At 40.4% G+C, this 17,465-nt stretch overlaps 1 protein-coding gene across 8 annotated transcripts in view; it reads right to left on the reverse strand.

Moving 5' to 3' along the window:
- The window catches only part of dnai3 (dynein axonemal intermediate chain 3), a 65,474-nt gene that overhangs the window by 28,972 nt on the left and 19,037 nt on the right, over positions 1-17,465 (reverse strand). For 7 of the 8 annotated variants that reach the window (XR_009795886.1, XR_009795889.1, XR_009795888.1 and 4 more), the window contains 10 exons: positions 16,684-16,757; positions 16,092-16,242; positions 13,607-13,706; positions 12,535-12,650; positions 11,845-11,905; positions 11,537-11,679; positions 11,234-11,441; positions 9,117-9,208; positions 8,760-8,873; positions 5,764-5,887 (listed from right to left, as the gene is read on the reverse strand). Coding sequence is in view for 3 of the 8 variants with exons in the window: in XM_061826153.1 (XP_061682137.1) it covers positions 5,777-5,887; positions 8,760-8,873; positions 9,117-9,208; positions 11,234-11,441; positions 11,537-11,679; positions 11,845-11,905; positions 12,535-12,650; positions 13,607-13,706; positions 16,092-16,242; positions 16,684-16,757 (1,170 nt within the window). In the remaining 5 variants the exon portion in view is untranslated. Of the gene's footprint in view, positions 1-5,504; positions 5,888-8,759; positions 8,874-9,116; positions 9,209-11,233; positions 11,442-11,536; positions 11,680-11,844; positions 11,906-12,534; positions 12,651-13,606; positions 13,707-16,091; positions 16,243-16,683; positions 16,758-17,465 lie in introns of those variants that run through there. The other variant, XM_061826151.1, reaches the window with a different exon arrangement.

Genomic DNA, 17,465 nt, shown 5'->3' on the forward strand with positions numbered 1-17,465 from the left:
CTGGTGAACAACTACAGGAAATGTTTCGTTAATTGCAAACAAAGGCTACAGTACCAAATATTAGTTGGTTTTCATTGTTTTGTATGGGGTGGACAGGTGTCTTTATGCAGCTAACGAGCTCACATGGGTGCATCTGATTCTGAATAATACATGGTGTGGAGATAGACTTTTAAAGGCAGACTAACAGGTCTTTGAGGGTCAGAATTCTAGCTGATAAACAGGTGTTCAAATACTTATTTCCAGCCGTATCACACAAATAAATCGTTAAAAAAATAATACATCTACCTCTCTCACATCTCTTATCTCTCACAGTGGACATGCGCCTACGATGAAAATTTCAGACCTCTCCATGATTTCTAAGTGGGAGAACTTGCAATATAGCAGGGTGTTCAAATACTTATTTTCTTCACTGTACATACTGTACATAAAGCCCCGACGTTAAGGGTTAAACGAATATCTTCTTGCTGTACCCTATTCCATGTTTGATTGTAATTTGAGAAAGTACGTGCATATTTTAGCTATTACCTAGGGTAAAATGGTACATGCAGAATGTTGTTAAAACATACCCAATGCACAGTGACCACAAGGACGCCTGAAAAAAAAACGCAAAACAAATAAAGTGACTCTAATGATGGGTTTCGCTCCAAGGTTCACATGAACAAGTTAATTATCAAAATTGGTCATGATTTTGATGCCGAATTTGCCTAACTTTGAACACATAGGGGGGCTATGCTTGCCTTGTGCAATAAAAACAATGGAAAGCAAAATACTTGGGGGTAAGTTCACTAATCACAAACTTGACATGTGCCCTGCAAATCATGGATTGAGCAAAAATAAGAAACAATATAAAAAGTCAATTGGAGGAAGGACAAATGGGTACTGGTGTCAGGAGATCATCATCACCAAGTGATGCTGAAAGCTTAATCAGCTTTGCTTAACTTATGAATGAAAACATACAAGTGATTGTAAGGGACTGCAGTAAATGTGTAAATCGCCCCTATATCTGAATAACTGTATAGTACGGGAAGACACTCATGTTAGTTAATTTTCTCCCAAGCACATTATTCACTCAGCTCATAAATGGAGAGAGCTGAGTCACATTAATTGCGGGGACCCTTTATTCAGTGACCCTAGAGAAATTCCACGCATGCAGGGTCCTTCAATAGGCGAGCTATTAAACACATTTTACAAAGATTAAAAGCTCTCTGATGTGTTTTCGAGGGTCTTTTGTTCCCCACCCTCTGGCCTGCTGTACTTGGCAGCTCTTCTGAGGGCTTCAGCACACATCCCTCGACACACTGCAGACAGATCGGCCTGTTGTGGGCCGCCACCGTAATCAGAATGAGACCGTGCGGGAGGAGAGAAGATGAGCGCAAAGCGAGGAGGCGAAAGTGAAGAATAGCGGGAGAGAGAACACAAGAGCGGCAGCTCAGATCCTCAACAACACGCTCCACCCACCTCCATTGGCCTGTCACTCAGAACCGTTTCATTTTTAATAAGGCTAACCCCTTACAGTGGTAAGCTTTCCATCAACCCTGATGGATCCTGCAAGTCAGCAATCTCCTTTTTGTGAGGGCAGGATGAGGGTTTGCTCCGCTTCAAAGAAGAGAAAAATGTGAAAGGTGAGACTAAAAAGAGGCCTCATCGTGAGCCTTGGGCCTCTCATGTTTGATGCATTCACAGGTGGCTTTTTCTTTTCCTTTTTTTCCTCTTAAATCCGGATCCAGATACTGAGAAGCCTCCAACCTGAGCTGAAGTTTGTTCTCCTGAGAGGATATGAAGATATGTTGCTGTGTGTGTGATATCATCTGTCACCTGGAGATCACTTGCTGCTTCCCGAAACCTTGGTGTGATAGTGGACTCTGATCACACTTTCAGAAGTCGCATCAAATCAATCACAAAACTCGCACAAGTTGAAGAACATATACAGAGTGAACGCTCGCATCTGCCAAGCAGTTTGTTTGGAGGAGCTGGTCTGTGAGGTTGATTAGTTCTGACTAGATATCCTCCACACATGGCTTAGGCTCTGGAACTAATCCTCTTGAGAGGGCTATGACTCTGTTCTACTCGAGAGTTGCCCATGATGGGAGGCACTGAGTAGGTGTGGGTATACTTATTGCCCCACCAGCTCACCGCCTAGACGTTGGGGTTCACCCCGGTGGACAAGAGGGTAGTCTCTCTCCACCTTCAGATGGAAGCATGAGTCCTGACTACTGTTTGTGCCCATGCACCAAACAACAGTTCAGAGTACTCAAGCTTCTTGGAGTCATTGGAGGGGGCGCTAGAGAATGCTCCCGCTGGGGACTCCATCATCGACTTGGGGACTTCAATGGCCATGTGGTCAATGACAGTGAGACCTGGATGGGCGTGATTAGGAAGAACAGCCCACCCCGATCTGACGCTGAGCGGTGTTCTGTTATAGGACTTCTGTCCTCATCACAAATTGTTCATAATGAACACCATGTTCAAGCATAAGGGTGTCAATACTAGGATTTACACGATCAGGATTTATTATGCTTAATTACGCTGCAAAATCGAAGGAGATGGCGACGGTGAAGGTGGTACAGTGAAGAAAACAAGTATTTGAACACCCTGGTATATTGCAAGTTCTCCTACTTAGAAGTCATGGACTGTCATGTTTAGCTTTCACCAAGTTGCTTGGCAATTTCTCCGTAGCCCTTTCCAGCCGTGTGGAGTTGGACAGTTTTGTCTCTGGTGTCTTTGGACAGCTCTTTGGTCTTGGCCATGTTACAAGTTTGAGTCTTACTGATTGTATGGGGTGGACAGGTGTTTTTATGCAGCTAACGACCTCACACAGGTGCATCTGATTTAGGATAATACATGGAGTGGAGGTGGACTTTTAAAGGCGGACTAACAGGTCTTTGAGGGTCAGAATTCTAGCTGATAGACAGGTGTTTGTTAAAAAAAATCATACATTGTGATTTCTGGATTTTTCTTTTTAGATTGACATGCATCTACGATGAAAATTTCAGACCCCTCCATGATTTCTAAGTGGGAGAACTTGCAATATTGCAGGGTGTTCAAATACTTATTTTCTTTACTGTATGTGGGGCCGGGAGGAATGGTGAGTATGTCATCACAGCATGTGACTAAAATAGGCCAATCAGGAGAGATGAGTTCCACGGCTCTCTCTATGCAGCAATTTTTTTTATGTGTCCGCAGCAAGCTATGCATGAGCTGCACGGGGCAATGCGTAGGTCATGTGATGCAATGTGGGGGTTGTCGATCGCGCGAGTATAAAATGGTATTTAAGGTTTCCATACTTTTTCTTGCAACTGTATATACTTTCATTCTCTACCATACATCCAATTTCTTTGCCGCTTATCCTCACGAGGGTCACGGGGAGTGCTGGAGCCTATCCCAACTGTCATCGGGCAGGAGGCAGGGTACACCCTGAAGTGGTTGCCAGCCAATCGCAGGGCACATGAGGACAGACAACAGTTGCACTCACAACCACACCTAGGGGCTATTTAGACTTATAGAATTAAATGTTTCATGTCTTTGAGATGTGGGAGGAAACCAGAGTGCCCGGAGGGAACCCACGCACACACAGAGGGAACATGCAAACTCCACACAGGCGGGCCCGGGATCGAACCCGGGACCTCGGAACTGTGAGGCCAACACGTTACCAGCTGATCCACCGTGCCGCCTTATTCTATACAAGTGAACTTTTTTGTACGCTTCTGTGAACAGCAAAATATTGAATAGATGCTAATGAATAACAAGTTCAAATGGCATTTTCCAAATGGAACTGAACCTCACATGCGTGAACACATTGGCAACACAGGGAAGGAAAACTCATCCTTGAAAGAAACTGAAAAGAACCAAGACTAGTCGGTTTGGAGAGATAGAGGTAGTGTATAGACAGAAAATAATGATGATGAATGTCTAACATCCATCCATCCATTATCGGAACCGTTTATACTCACAAAGGTTGCGGACTCACAATCACATTTAAGGGTAATTTAGATTCAATTAACCTACCATGCATGTTTTGGGATGTGGAAGGAAACTGGAGTGCCTGGAGAAAATCCACACAGGCAAGGCGAGAACATGCATGCTCCACACAGGCGGGGCCATGATTGGAACCCTGGTCCCCAGAACTCCGAGGCAGATGGTCTAACCAGTCGTCCACCATGCCACCATGTCTCTAACAGTCGCCGTCAAAATGTTTAGTACACGTGAGATTGTACAGATGTATCTGATGAAGTGTCCTTTGAGTAGATACTGTACACTGCTGCAGTGCCTTATAATAGCAACAACTCAAGGGGAAACTGTGTGTGCCTGTGCGTGCGTGTGTGTGTGTAGGTTCCCGTGTAGTGTGTGCTGATTTCCAGAAGGCACATTCCTAAGATGGCCAGGGAGAAAGTGAGAGGCTCCATCAAGGAGAGAGGGCCTGAAAAACACATTCCATTTGTAAGGTTTGAAGAGGAGACAAGTGAAGAGTAGAGGCACCCTTTGTCACCAAAACCTTACTCATGCCTCGGGAGCCTTATGGATGGCTTCTTCAAATCAGCCCATCCTCCACTCTTCTCCAGCCACTTTGCTTCATGACACCACCGTCCACATGTATGAGTCGAGGCCAGGGTGAAGATGAGCCCATTGTACATTATTTTCGTTTTCCAAACGTGAGACCATACTTTCCCACACTTGTCTCTGTCCAGCCTGTTTTCCAACATTTAACTATTTTTTAAATTCTCCTTTTTTTCTATTTGAGATTTTTTTCTTCCAGTCTTTCTTTTTTCCTGCCTCTTTTTGGGCCAGATAGCAGCTGTCCAGGTAGTCACTATAAGTTTGGTGGACCTGACCGCGACATGACACTCTGAGGCGTCCACATTTTATTCCCTTGAAGGAATGAAGCTAATTTTTACAGTGTTGTGTGCGGAGCTGACGGAACTATCAATCATGGTGGGGTGTATGGCACTCGTGGGCATGACCTCCGACAAGGTCAAGCAGAGAAACGTTTTTCAATGAGTGAAAATTACAGCAGTGTTGCCATGGAGTTTTATGACTAGTTTTGCACCAAAATTGTTTTCCACCAGCTTCCTTTTTGTTTTATCTTATATTGCATTACTAAATAAAAATGATATTTGAGAAAAGTGGATTTTTTAAGCATTTCTAATTTAAATGTGTAACGAGGCTGCGGCTCAGCCTCAGAGAGACTCTCCCACGAGTAGCCCCAAGGTAAATTGAGTTTGAGACCCCTGGTTTAGCATGATACATCAACTATTGCATGCATGCAGGCAACGATGTGCTTCATCTTCAGATGACTTTTACACAGATATGTTTGTCTTTATTGCAACACCGTCCATGAACATTTTGCAGACTACTCCTGTTTCCAACTGATAAAAGTTACATGACAATTTTATACTGTATTTCTTGTTTGCTTGTCGCTACCATCTAGCGAAACTGTAAAATGAAGGATCTTCATCTTCTATAATGATCAGTTGTACAATATTGATCGAATTGAGCATCTCGATATATCGTGCGGCACTATTGGAAGGAGGGTAAAATCACTTGTAACCTTGAAACCACTGATTTTAATAATGACAATATCAATTTTGATGAGGATTAAATGAGGAAGAAATGTCGATTCAAAATAAAATTTTTATGCTCAGGAATTATGCTTCAAATTTACCATTCAAGAAAAAGATTAACACCTGTATATACTGTAAAGTAAAAATAGTGTTTCTTATCATGATTCAAAAGATGGAATAAAAAATACAAAAGTGTGAAACAAACCATGTAATTTTCTTTATGGTGAAAGTCCCATACTTTTAAGGATACTTTCCTCAAGCACCAGAAATTCATTATACTCCTTCATGTCATCCTGTTCTTCTGTGGGACTTCCTGGTTTCTCAGGCTCCTTTGGAGAGATATAAGGAATTATTAGAACTTTTAGCATTAGAGCTTATTTGTAAACCATTCTGTTTTCACACTTTGTCAAATGGCTTTTCACTTGTATAGCGGTTTTCCACCTCAAAGGAACTCAAAGCCCTTTAACATTCTGCTCATCCACCTACACCACCTACACAGGATCAGGACCAATTTGGGGTTTAATATCTTGCTCAGGGACCCTTCGAACATGATCACAAGGGCTGAAGATCGAAGTCACCACGTTCATGTTGGGCAAAAAAACACTACTACCTGAGCCACGTTTCATTCTATTGCAAAAGGATGAAAGATTTATCTCAAACATCCATCCATCGAGGTGGCACGGTAACGTTAATGGTTAGAGCATTTGCCTCAGAGTTCTGAGGACTGGGGTTCAAATCCCAGCCCTGCCTGTGTGGAGTTTGCATGTTCTCCCCGTGCCAGTGTGGGATTTCTCCAAGCACTCCGGTTTCCTCCTATATCGCAAAAACATACATTGATTGGAGAATGTTGCCCTGGACATTATCTCAAACACATCTCGAATACTTATTGCCCAAAGCATACAGTGCTGCACAGTTGAGACTAGAGGTTTATATACACAATGTAAAAAAGGTATAAGCTTTTTTTTGCACAGTGAAATGAATACTGTACTGATGTGTGCAAACCATTACTCTAAAATAAAAACAGTTTCTTTCAGCTTGTCCCGTTAGGGGTCGCCACAGTGAAACGCACATATTTGTTTAGCAGAGTTTATACGACGGATGCCCTTCCTGACGCACACATTACTTCACTATAATAGGCCACTTTTGTCCAAATGTCTGACAAAACTAAAATATGACCTGTTTTGGTATAATGAGCATTGCCATGTTAAGAAGAACAAAAGGAGAGAAGTTTGCAATTCTGAGAACACTATCTTAACTATGAGCTAAAGTACCTGGGTGGTAGCATTATGAGGTAGGGTTATTTTGCTGTGTGATGGACTGGCACACTTCACAAAATAGATGGCATCACAAGGAAAGAAAATTATATGGAAAAGTTTGAAGCAACATCTCAAGACATCAGCCAAGAAAATTGGACAATGACCCAAAGCATACTGTCAAAATGGGTACAAAGTCGGTTAAGGACAACAAAGATAATCCCTTGATCCCAATCCTACACATGAGCAAGTCAGCCTACAAACTTGGATCAGTTACTTCTGTTCTCTCGGGATGATTGGGCCAATATACCTGAAACCCAGAATACCCAAAACATTTGAACCAAGTGATAAAGTTTAAAGCCTATGCTAACAAATACGAATGAAATGCAAGTGAACTTCTGACTGATGAAAGTATCCATCCATCCATTTTCCAAGCATCTTATCCTCACAAGGGTTGGAAGAGTGCTGGAGCCTATCCCATCGAACATCCTGAACTTGTCGCCACAAAGTTGCAGGGTTGAAGTACCGTCATGAAAAATTGTGCAAAAAAAAAAAAATTAAATCATTCTTACAGTCACCTGGAATTTAGCAAATCTAATTGCCCCCCTTATGTTATATCATCATATTAATTATGGCAAATAATTTTTGGTGAATTTTTACTGACTACACCCGTGCCTGATTATGCACAGACCTGTTCATTCAAGAAATTACTTGCAGAATTTGCCCCAACAAAATCAAGTCAAACAAAAGATCTAAAAATATGCAATAAAATTACTCAAGCCAAAGAAATTCCAGAAGAGTCGAGAAATGAAGTAATTGACACTTATCAGTCTGGAAATTATTACAAAAGCAATTTCTAAAACTTTAGAATTGGAACACTATGCCAGTGTTCCAAGGCAAAAACCACTAACCAAAAAAAAAGAACATAGAGGCTCGTATTATGCCCCCAAAAAAAACGAAAAAAAAACCATCTGAATAATTCCCAAGATATTTGGTAAAAAATTATATGGAGTGATGGATGAAAGTGGAGCTTTTTGGAAGGTCTGTGTCGGATTATATCTTGCGTGAGTAAATGGAGAAGAGCATTTCAGAAAAACAACATCATAGCAAATGTCAAGGTGGAGGGAGTGTCATGGTCTTTAGCGGCTTTGCTCCTGCTGACCTGGACAACTTGCTGTGATTGATGGAACAATGAATTCATGTTCAGCCATCAGTTTGTGACCCCATCCCAAAGCGCACCTGAGTTCTGTATCAGGACAACGATCCAAAACATACCAGCAAGTCAACTTCTGAATGGCTTAAAAACACAAAATGAAAGTTTTGGAGTGGCCTAGTACAAGTCCTGACTTAAATCAAATTGAAACGTAGTGACATGAGCTTTAAAAGGCAGTTGCTGGAAAACCCAGAATTTTTGTGGAATTCCATCAATTCTGCAAGGATGAGTTGGCCAAAATATTTCAGCGGATGTGAACGTGTCATTGCTAGTATAGAAAAATCTCAATTTCAATTGTTGCTGCTGAGGATGGCCAAACCAGTTATAAAGTTTAGAGGGCCATTACCTTTGCTATCTATCAAAAAATACTTTGTCACTGCAATTAACTGTACCTCAATGTACTTCTGGTTTCAACTGTATTATGGCAATAAGCATGCGAAGACGATTCAATCCGAGAAAGTCCACCATGTACCAGAAGTGGCTCAAGAATCAATCAATAGAAACTGAGTCACTATCATTTGTCAATAACACTCCACCCTTTACGGGGCATTAGCTAACTGTGTTCATGAATCAAACATTGGGTTGGAGAGAACTTCAGTATTATGTATACAAGATCAACATTGAACTGGTGCACACCATTAATAGACTTAATAACTGTCTTCCTCTATATTCGATCTATGTTTGAACCAAACATTCTTGAGCAAGGCAAACTGCTCTCCAGCTTCAGAATCTCACCTCTTCCTTGTGTTCCTCTGATACTGGCGCCTGGTTTTGCCACACTTCTTGCCTCTTCAAAAGATCATTTAGCCTCTCTTGCTGCTGATCAATGCATTTCCCCACATTCAACTTCTACATACATAGGAAAGAGGGAAAAAAAACCCGATATATCTGATGTGTTTTCACTGGCCTTCAAATGATTGACTAACAGTATGACGCGAACATGCATTCATTTCTTTATCAACATGGATTAGCCCTATCAGGGCCGAATCAATATATAAATAAATGAATAAAAACCAAGTCTGCAGGAAAGAAAATTTGGTTTGGATGTGTAAAAAGATCATGTTGCGTTTGCATCACTTCAAACTTTCTTACCTCATTTCTGGAAGCAGTGTAGAAGACTGGTGGGATTTGAAATACACGGACTATCCCAAGATCATCAGCCACAGCCAGGAAATGTTGCTTGGCTGGAATAACATAAAGCCATACAAAAAACAAAAAAATCCATAAACACTTCTTCAATCAACAACAGCAAAAAGACTGACCTGATGGCATAAGAACAGAAACGAGACCAACAGCATGCTCACATAATCAAAAAGCAATAATTGTCTAATGCAAGATTATGTTAGCTGTCACACATACACTCATTACACATTTGCACAGTGAAATGAGAGGTAAGATTCAGGACGTGTTAGTGTCGAACAATTAACCATATAATAATGTATAGTATCGGATGACACATTCTTCAAGGTGTTTTATTAATAATACTTATATAGTCCAAGTCCTGTCGTGTAGTCCTGGGTTGATTCCTCACCTTTCTAAGGATCATTGAGACCCACGAGGTGATATCTTGCATGGGGCTCCACTCCGATTGAGATTGACCGTCATGTTTAGCTTCTTCTATTTTCTAATGATTGCTCCAACAGTGGACCTTTTTTCACCAAGCTGCTCGGCAATTTCTCTGTAGCCCTTTCCAGCTGTGTGCAATTGTACAATTTTGTCTCTGGCGTCTTTGGACAACTCTTTGGTCTTGGCCATGTTACAAGTTTGAGTCTTACTGATTGTATGGGGTGGCTAGGTGTCTTTATGGAGCTAACGACATCACACAGATGCATCTTATTCAGGACATGGAGTGGAGGTGGACTAACAGGTCTTTGGGGATCAGAATTCTAGCTCATAAACAGGTGTTCAAATACTTATTTGCAGGTGTATCACACAAATAAATCATTAAACAATCATACAATGTGATTTCTGATTGTTTCTTTTTAAGATTATCGCTCTCACAGTGGACATGTACCTACGAGGAAAATGTCAGACCTCTCCATGATTTCTAAGTGGGAGAACTTGCAATATAGCAGGGTGTTCAAATATTTTGTTTTTTTCACTGTATCTTCGGGCAGGAGGTTTAGTACACCCTGATCCGGTTACCAGGGTACCGCAACAGTTCTAAGGACTGGGGTTCAAATTCCGACTCTTCCTGTGTGGAGTTTGCAAGCTCTGCCAGTTCCTGTGTGTTTTTTTCCCTCCCATATCCCAAAAACATGCATTAATTGAAGACTCTAAATTGCCCATAGGTGTGATTGTGAGTGCGACTGTTGTCTGTCTCTATGTTCCCTGCGATTGGCTGGCAACCAGTTCAGGGTGTACCCTGTCTCCTGTCCGATGACAGCTGGGGTTGGCTCCAACACGCCTGCAACCCTTGTGAGGATAAGTGGCTCAGAAAATGGATGGATGGATGAGTGTTTGTTTCCATGCTGGCATGGGAGAACATGCAATTGCCACACAGGCGGGAGTGGGATTTGAACCCTGGTCTTCAGAACTGTGAGGCAGACACTCTAACCAGTTTTGTCATTGTAAAAATTGATGACCAAGAAAATTCTCATTTGTGTAAGGAATTTAATATTTTTGCAAAGTAAGAATAGATTAGGTAAAATATTTTATCAATAGTTCACCAGAGCTGAGGAATCCAAAGTTATTAGTTGTCCTATCATACCTGTCATATTGTATTGTGTGTTTTCACTTGCAGAAATGTCTTTTTTTTTGTTTGTTCTAATTCTTTCTTTAAGAAAAATATTCAGGTAACAAATTCTTTCTATTGTTTTTAAGATTGTAGTATGGACTAAATGGGTGGAAACAATAGAGAAATGAAATGCTAATATTTTGAGGGTAACAGCCTGTCAGCAACATGCTGAAAACAAGAAAGAACTATGAAGCAGTTCATTTTTGGAATGGTAAACTTTGTTCAAAAGTATAAATTATGAACTATGAACTAAACTAATTCGTTTTGGGAATGATGAACTAAACTTTAAACTGGTTTGTGTAGAAAAAAAAAAGAAATTTCCCAACACTGACACTAACAATATGGCAACAATATTCAAGAGGTGTATCTTATTATTGCAGTGGTGTAAAACTGTACTCAATCATACTAAGAACTTTTTACATTCTGTCTTGTGAGTGTATAAAAACTGTTGTGATTCCTCACAAATACTCACAAGAGACAATCCATGGTTTAATGCAGGTTATCTTGCCATTGGCCATGTGTTCTTGGATGTGCACGGCTTCTCCTGTATTTTCCAGAATGTTCCATACCTCAATTTTTCCATCCCCTTTTCCAACGAAGAAAACTGCTGGCCGGGTCAAAGACCAGCATGCCGAAGTGCAAAGCCCCTCCAAGCTGGGCAATAGGATAATGGGGCCATCCTGGAAGTTGGGTTTGTCAAAATTTATAAACCACAAACAGGGATTGTGAAGGAATTTGGCGAGACCTCTGTTAAGTTAAATTAACAGCTTTTTACCAACACTCCTTCTTTCCAAATGGCAATATTGCAGCTCCCAAAGAGTGAAGTTCCAGTCAAGACAATGTCTTTAAAAAAGGGTGAACGCTCGATTGTATTGACAAGGCAGGGATGGATTCTGAAAAAATGAAGGGGCTTGGGACCTTTACAAAGACAGAAAGAGTTAATGCTTATATCCAGCATGAAGTGTGATGAACACGTGAGCGTTGACATAGAAGTGTGTGTTTTAACCCGTTTAAATGTGAAACAGTGGCACTTGTTGTTTAAAATATCACAATCATTCACGATCAAGGTATTGCATAACTCACTAAGGAGTTGATCGAGGTCATTTCTTTCCATTTTCCAGTCAGTATAAACAATCTCGCCATCCTGGAAAAAAACATTGAAGTTCTGTACATAACTGTCAAGTATTAATGGCATTGATAGTTTGTTTGTCATCCTTCACGGACAATTAAGTAGCTTGTTGAGTAGCCAACATACAAAAATACAAAATCCCACATTTTTTTCACATTAGTGGACAGTTCGAAGTTGGTGAAGGTCTGCTCTCTACTGAGTGCTATCCTAGTAGTTTAATCATTTTATCAATGCTAAAATAACAAATTGAATTGATCATACTCATAATCCCTGAAGGTAAAATTCCAGCTAATACACTGCTGTATATTTTTCCGCTGCACACCACACATAAAACAAAATCAAACACATGCAGGGAGGAATGTCAAGAGTGAAAGGGGACGGTAAAAAGTGCTGCGCTTCTTGAGTTGAGGCGTAGGACAGTAGGATTTGAACCATCATTAGAACTGTAAGGCAGACGGTCTAACCAGTCTTCCACCGTGCCACCACTGTAACGTTATGTACATTTGAAATCATATACTGTCATAACATTGCAATTTGCTTAGTTACAATTATAGAAGGAAATTGTCACATGTTAGGAAGTGCTTATCAATGAAGGTTAATGCAGTTGGTATGACGAGTATAAATATGGACTGAAAAATAATTACCAGTGTTCCAATATAAATCTTGGTATTTATGTCTGGCAGGGGTGTTAGTCCTTTGGCTGAGGGCATTTGTAGCTGACTGTAGTCTGTAGATATTGCTAAGCCATCACCACCACTTTCTAGAAAATCACATTCAATATAAGATGAGACAAAATGCCATGTAATGGACTTTTAATCAGTAATTTGTTGAGAAATGTAATGGACGCACTATACATGTATTTTTGAAACATTCCAGTGTTTGCAGGAAACTTAAAAACCAATGAGGAAAAGATTGGCTCGGATTCCAAGTGGACAGAGCCTCACCTCCTCCAAGTTTATCAGCTTGGTTTTCAATGAAAAACTGAAAATGAACTAATCGTTACAAAAATGTGACTAGCCACAGTAATTCATAATTCATTGAACGGGGCAATTACTTTATCCATACAGGGTCAGGTAGCTTTGAATAGTTTGTTTTCCTTAGTAAATAATATCACATTTTAAAAACTGCATTTCATGTTTATTTGGGTTCTTTGTCTTTTTACATTTGTTTGATGACCTTAAATATTAACTGGGGGTAAACTATGCAAATAAATAAATAGATAAATAGACAAATAAATAAATATGAATGTGAGAAAGGAGGGGGATACCTTTTACACTGTATTTATTCCAGAATCTATCGTGATATGCAGAACTATTACACGCTCTTCAATTAAAAGGCAGCACAGATTAGCAATAAAATGCAATGTTAAGTTTATTCACAGAACAACGTGTGGCTTCAACTGTACGGTATATATACAGTATATATATTGCGAGAGAGAGAGAGAGAGAGAGAGAGAGAGAGAGAGAGAGAGAGAGAGAGAGAGAGAGAGAGAGAGAGAGAGTTGGGAAAGTTCACTTTCCATACGAATCAGTTCAAAGTTCAGTTCTCAAAACAAACTGCAGTAGTTCAGTCCATACTGTACACCATCATTCAAATGTTGTCCCAAGTTCACCATTCAAAAAATAAACTAGCTCAATGTTTTTTTTTAAACTGACCAATGGAAAATGAAGGGATCAAGCCTCCTCTACAATAAAAATGTATATCTCTTACTCTCACCTGAGATTGTGGTGCTGTTAATAATAGTATTGGCGTAGGGGTAAAGGCTGAATCTTAATGGGGCATAATCGCCGTTCCGCTCCATGTTTACCAAGGGAACCTAAAACATAAAAGAACATGTTTGACCAATATTACAAAGCAACCTCAATCCTGTTCCAAGGTTAAGGGATCATCTAGGAGATTAGCAATGAGGAAAAAATGCACGTTTTGTTTTTCAAGTGTACAGATGTGCAGATATCTGTAGAGATGTACGTATGTGTATAGTTGGGAAAAAAAATCTCTTCTCTTCTGTTCATTAAGTAGGAAATTAAATCAAAACATTGGTTGATTATGATGAGCCAGTATAGTTTATTGTAGTAATACAACATTTTTCCACACATCTGGTGGCTCTGAAGAGTTTTGTGTATTCTCCCATTCATTCCTCCACTTCTGCTCACACAAAGATTGTGATTACCAGGACCTCATTCAGAATTTGGGTTCAGCTCAAGTGCTACTTTGGCCAACGGACGACCAATGCCGACCGTCCCCAAGTTTGGAAGTGCTGACGTAGCAGCATAGAAGGAAGTGGAGTTCCCTAATATGTCGACTGCAAATTTGCAATATGTATTAGTCCTTATAACAAAAAAAAAAGCCCTCGTTTTGCTTATTTTAACGAGAAGGTGGGGACACAGCAGTGAAAAAAAGGGAAAGTGTGGATTCGATACTATTTTTAAGGCAGGATCTCAGAGTGTTGAGACTCGCTCTAAGTTACAGTTACATGAAGAGTAGTTCGAGACATATTTCAGGCTGAGCAACAGTTTTCAATTCTCCTGCAGAGATGTTTCAATAGATCACCTTCCTATTGTCCTCAACCTATGAGTAGCGGGACACCATATTTATTATGTCTTCCACCATTTTTCCCTTTGCCGTTTGCAATACAAGTCTGCCAAAATATCACTTAGAAATCACTCCACCCACCCCTTTCCCACAGGGGGAGGTTTTTTTTTTACGTCATTGCGTCACCGCTTCAGAGTAGAATAATTTTCTATTCGATGACACGACGCTGAGCATCAGACATCCTTTGCGTTGATGCGCTGACCCCCCCTCACCACACACACAATGAATGGGAAAGTCGACTGTGTTAGATGTTTGGCCAAGTCCGGTGTCGGCCAAAAAGTCTCCCAAAATAGCATCCAGATATAACTCGGCAAGGCCCTCGCTGATTGGCGGTGCTGTAACCTTTTTCTATTCAGGGACGCAAGGCGTCCCATCAACTGCACTCTGCACTTGCCGCGTCATGAAAGGGGATTCCATGGTGCCACCCCCACGGCACATACACAATAAATGTGAAAGTTAACTGCACTGTGCACGTTGCCAAGTGAGGTGTGAAAAAGCCTTTACCCAATGACACGATTTTGGCTAGGTTTCTGAGATCCCTTAAAAGCTGTATGTCATATAGCTATAATTCATATTTCACATTCAGAGCCTCTGAACCTAGTCCAGTTCATATGGGGGGAGGACAGAGGTCTGGCAAAACCCAACAAAGACTGCGTTGAAATTTTAAAATGGCTACACAAATGCAAACAAAGGCTTGACTGCCCAGGATTTATGATAATGAATCCCAATTTGTGATAGTCTCCTGCAATTTAACACACACTATGGCTTTTCCTTTCCTCATACTATTCTCGACTGAGATTTTTATCATCCTATCAGAGGTGGTTGGGGAAAAAATAGAAACAAATGCTCTGCCCCCCGTTTACCTTCCCTCATTAAATGCAAAAAGGATGTGCTAACTTTGCTACTCTACAGTCCAGAGCACTATTTGCAATTAATTGGAAATCAACAACAGAACTTTGTCACATTTGCTGGATTAGGGACACACTTTGTTTTGTTAAATGGGAGAAAATTGGATTCTCGTTCTAATGAATTTGAGAACTTATGGGGCCTGTTTCTCAAATTCGTGAAGCGGACTGATCTGCCACCCCCTTCCAACTGCCATGTTTGAAGCAGCTAGAAATGACACTTTTGCTATGATGAGGATCATCTGCCTGTCTGACTTTCTATCTCTCTTTCAGTCTACCTGACAGAGGTGCCTATAGTTACATGTGTCTCAGTTGTAACTTCATTTTAATATTTTTTAAAACAATATCTCTTTTCTTCATTGTTGTTTCCTTATCTTCACTAGGGTTGTAGACATGTTGGGGCCTATTCCACATATTCCATATACTATATAAAGAAACAACCCTTTGCACTCACATTCACAGCTCTGGGAAATTTAGTCTTCAATTAAGCTACCATGCATGTTTTTTGGGGTGTTGGGTGGGATGGGGTGAGAAGAAACGGGAATACCCGAAGAAAACCCACGGAGACACGGGTAGAACATGCTAAGTCACACAGGCCAGACAGCATGTGAGCCCAGCATAGCCGCAATCCTAGTGAGGATAAGCAGTATGGATGGATGGATGGATGGATTGTTGGATGGATGGAAATGTACATCTTGCTGTACCATGATGAAGGGTTTCCATGTCCGCTCCAAGTGCTTGAAAGGGTTGTTGTCGCTGTAATTTGCCATTTGAGACTCCAAATCACTTTGTTTCTTGTCTGGAGCCGTCTGGCGCCCTTGTTTCGGCATTCGTATATCCCAGAACATTAAAGATCTTTGAAAACACATACATTATATTAAATTCTTATCAACTAACCTTAAACCTGGAACAGGAATAAATTGAAACATTGTTAAACCACCATATTGTTACTGTTGCAAAAGAATGATCACAGTAAACATGAAATACCAATGAAAATGTATTAATTAATTCTGACAAACACAGAAGGTAAAAGAAGCTAAGCCCAGTAATATATGTATTAAATTAAACTAACCTGTCTCCAAAAATGTCTGACTTGATGTAGCCAAGTTTGAACAAGAACTGCACACTACAGTACTGGTTGTAGCTCAGACACTCGCTAAAACAATTTCAAGTATGGTGTAATTTTTGCCATACATATGGCTAAGATTCTCTTCTCCTGATCAAAAGTCACCATTGCAAATAATATCTCTATCAATATTTTTTTACTTTGTTTTCAAAGTTTATCTAATGACTTACCCATCAGGAGAGCAGGTGATAAGTTGAACAGAAATATTGGCTTTGTTCTCCACTGGAATGCCCTGAGCAGTTACCTAATAAGAGATCAAGGAGGGTTGAAAATTCAACAAATATCAAGCTGAAAACTTCTCTAGTTGATGGTGATTACCTGGATAAGTAGCAGCATGCCGAGGGTTACTAGTGATTCATTATAGTGCAATTTACTGAAGCGAGAATAACCTGAATGCGTTGTCTATAATGATTTTATGATGATGGTCAGGTAGAAACTCAAGGTACTTGTTGGATGCCACTCGGGTGAAGACCAGGCTATGGATTTATTTGAATAACCCTACGGTATTGTGGCATATTAACAGCCTTAATTTTGTAGGGTAGTTCAATTGTCAAAATTACAAAGTGCTCTTTTTTTTCTTGCATATCTATCACACACGAAGGTTCCAAATTATCAAACCAATTTTAATATCACTCAGAGACAACCCAGGGAAATAGCGAATGCACCTTTCAAATGACTCCAAGAGTGCAATGACGACTCATCGAGGATGTCACAAAAAAAACCCATTGAACATCATCTAAAGCCCTGCATGCCTGGCTGGCCTCACTTAAGCCCAGTGTTTCAAAAAAATAATTTCAAAAAGGGCATCCGTTATTTCAGCAAAAAATACAAAGGTTCTTCTCATATTTGCCCAAAAACATCTTGATGAAGACTTTTGGAGAACCGTTGGACTGACAAGTCGAAAATGTAACTTTTTGGAAGGTCCGTTACATAAGGCGTAAAAATGGAACAG

The sequence above is a fragment of the Syngnathoides biaculeatus genome, chromosome 7 (assembly GCF_019802595.1).
Source record: "Syngnathoides biaculeatus isolate LvHL_M chromosome 7, ASM1980259v1, whole genome shotgun sequence".
In the NCBI taxonomy this organism is placed as follows: Eukaryota; Metazoa; Chordata; class Actinopteri; order Syngnathiformes; family Syngnathidae; genus Syngnathoides; species Syngnathoides biaculeatus.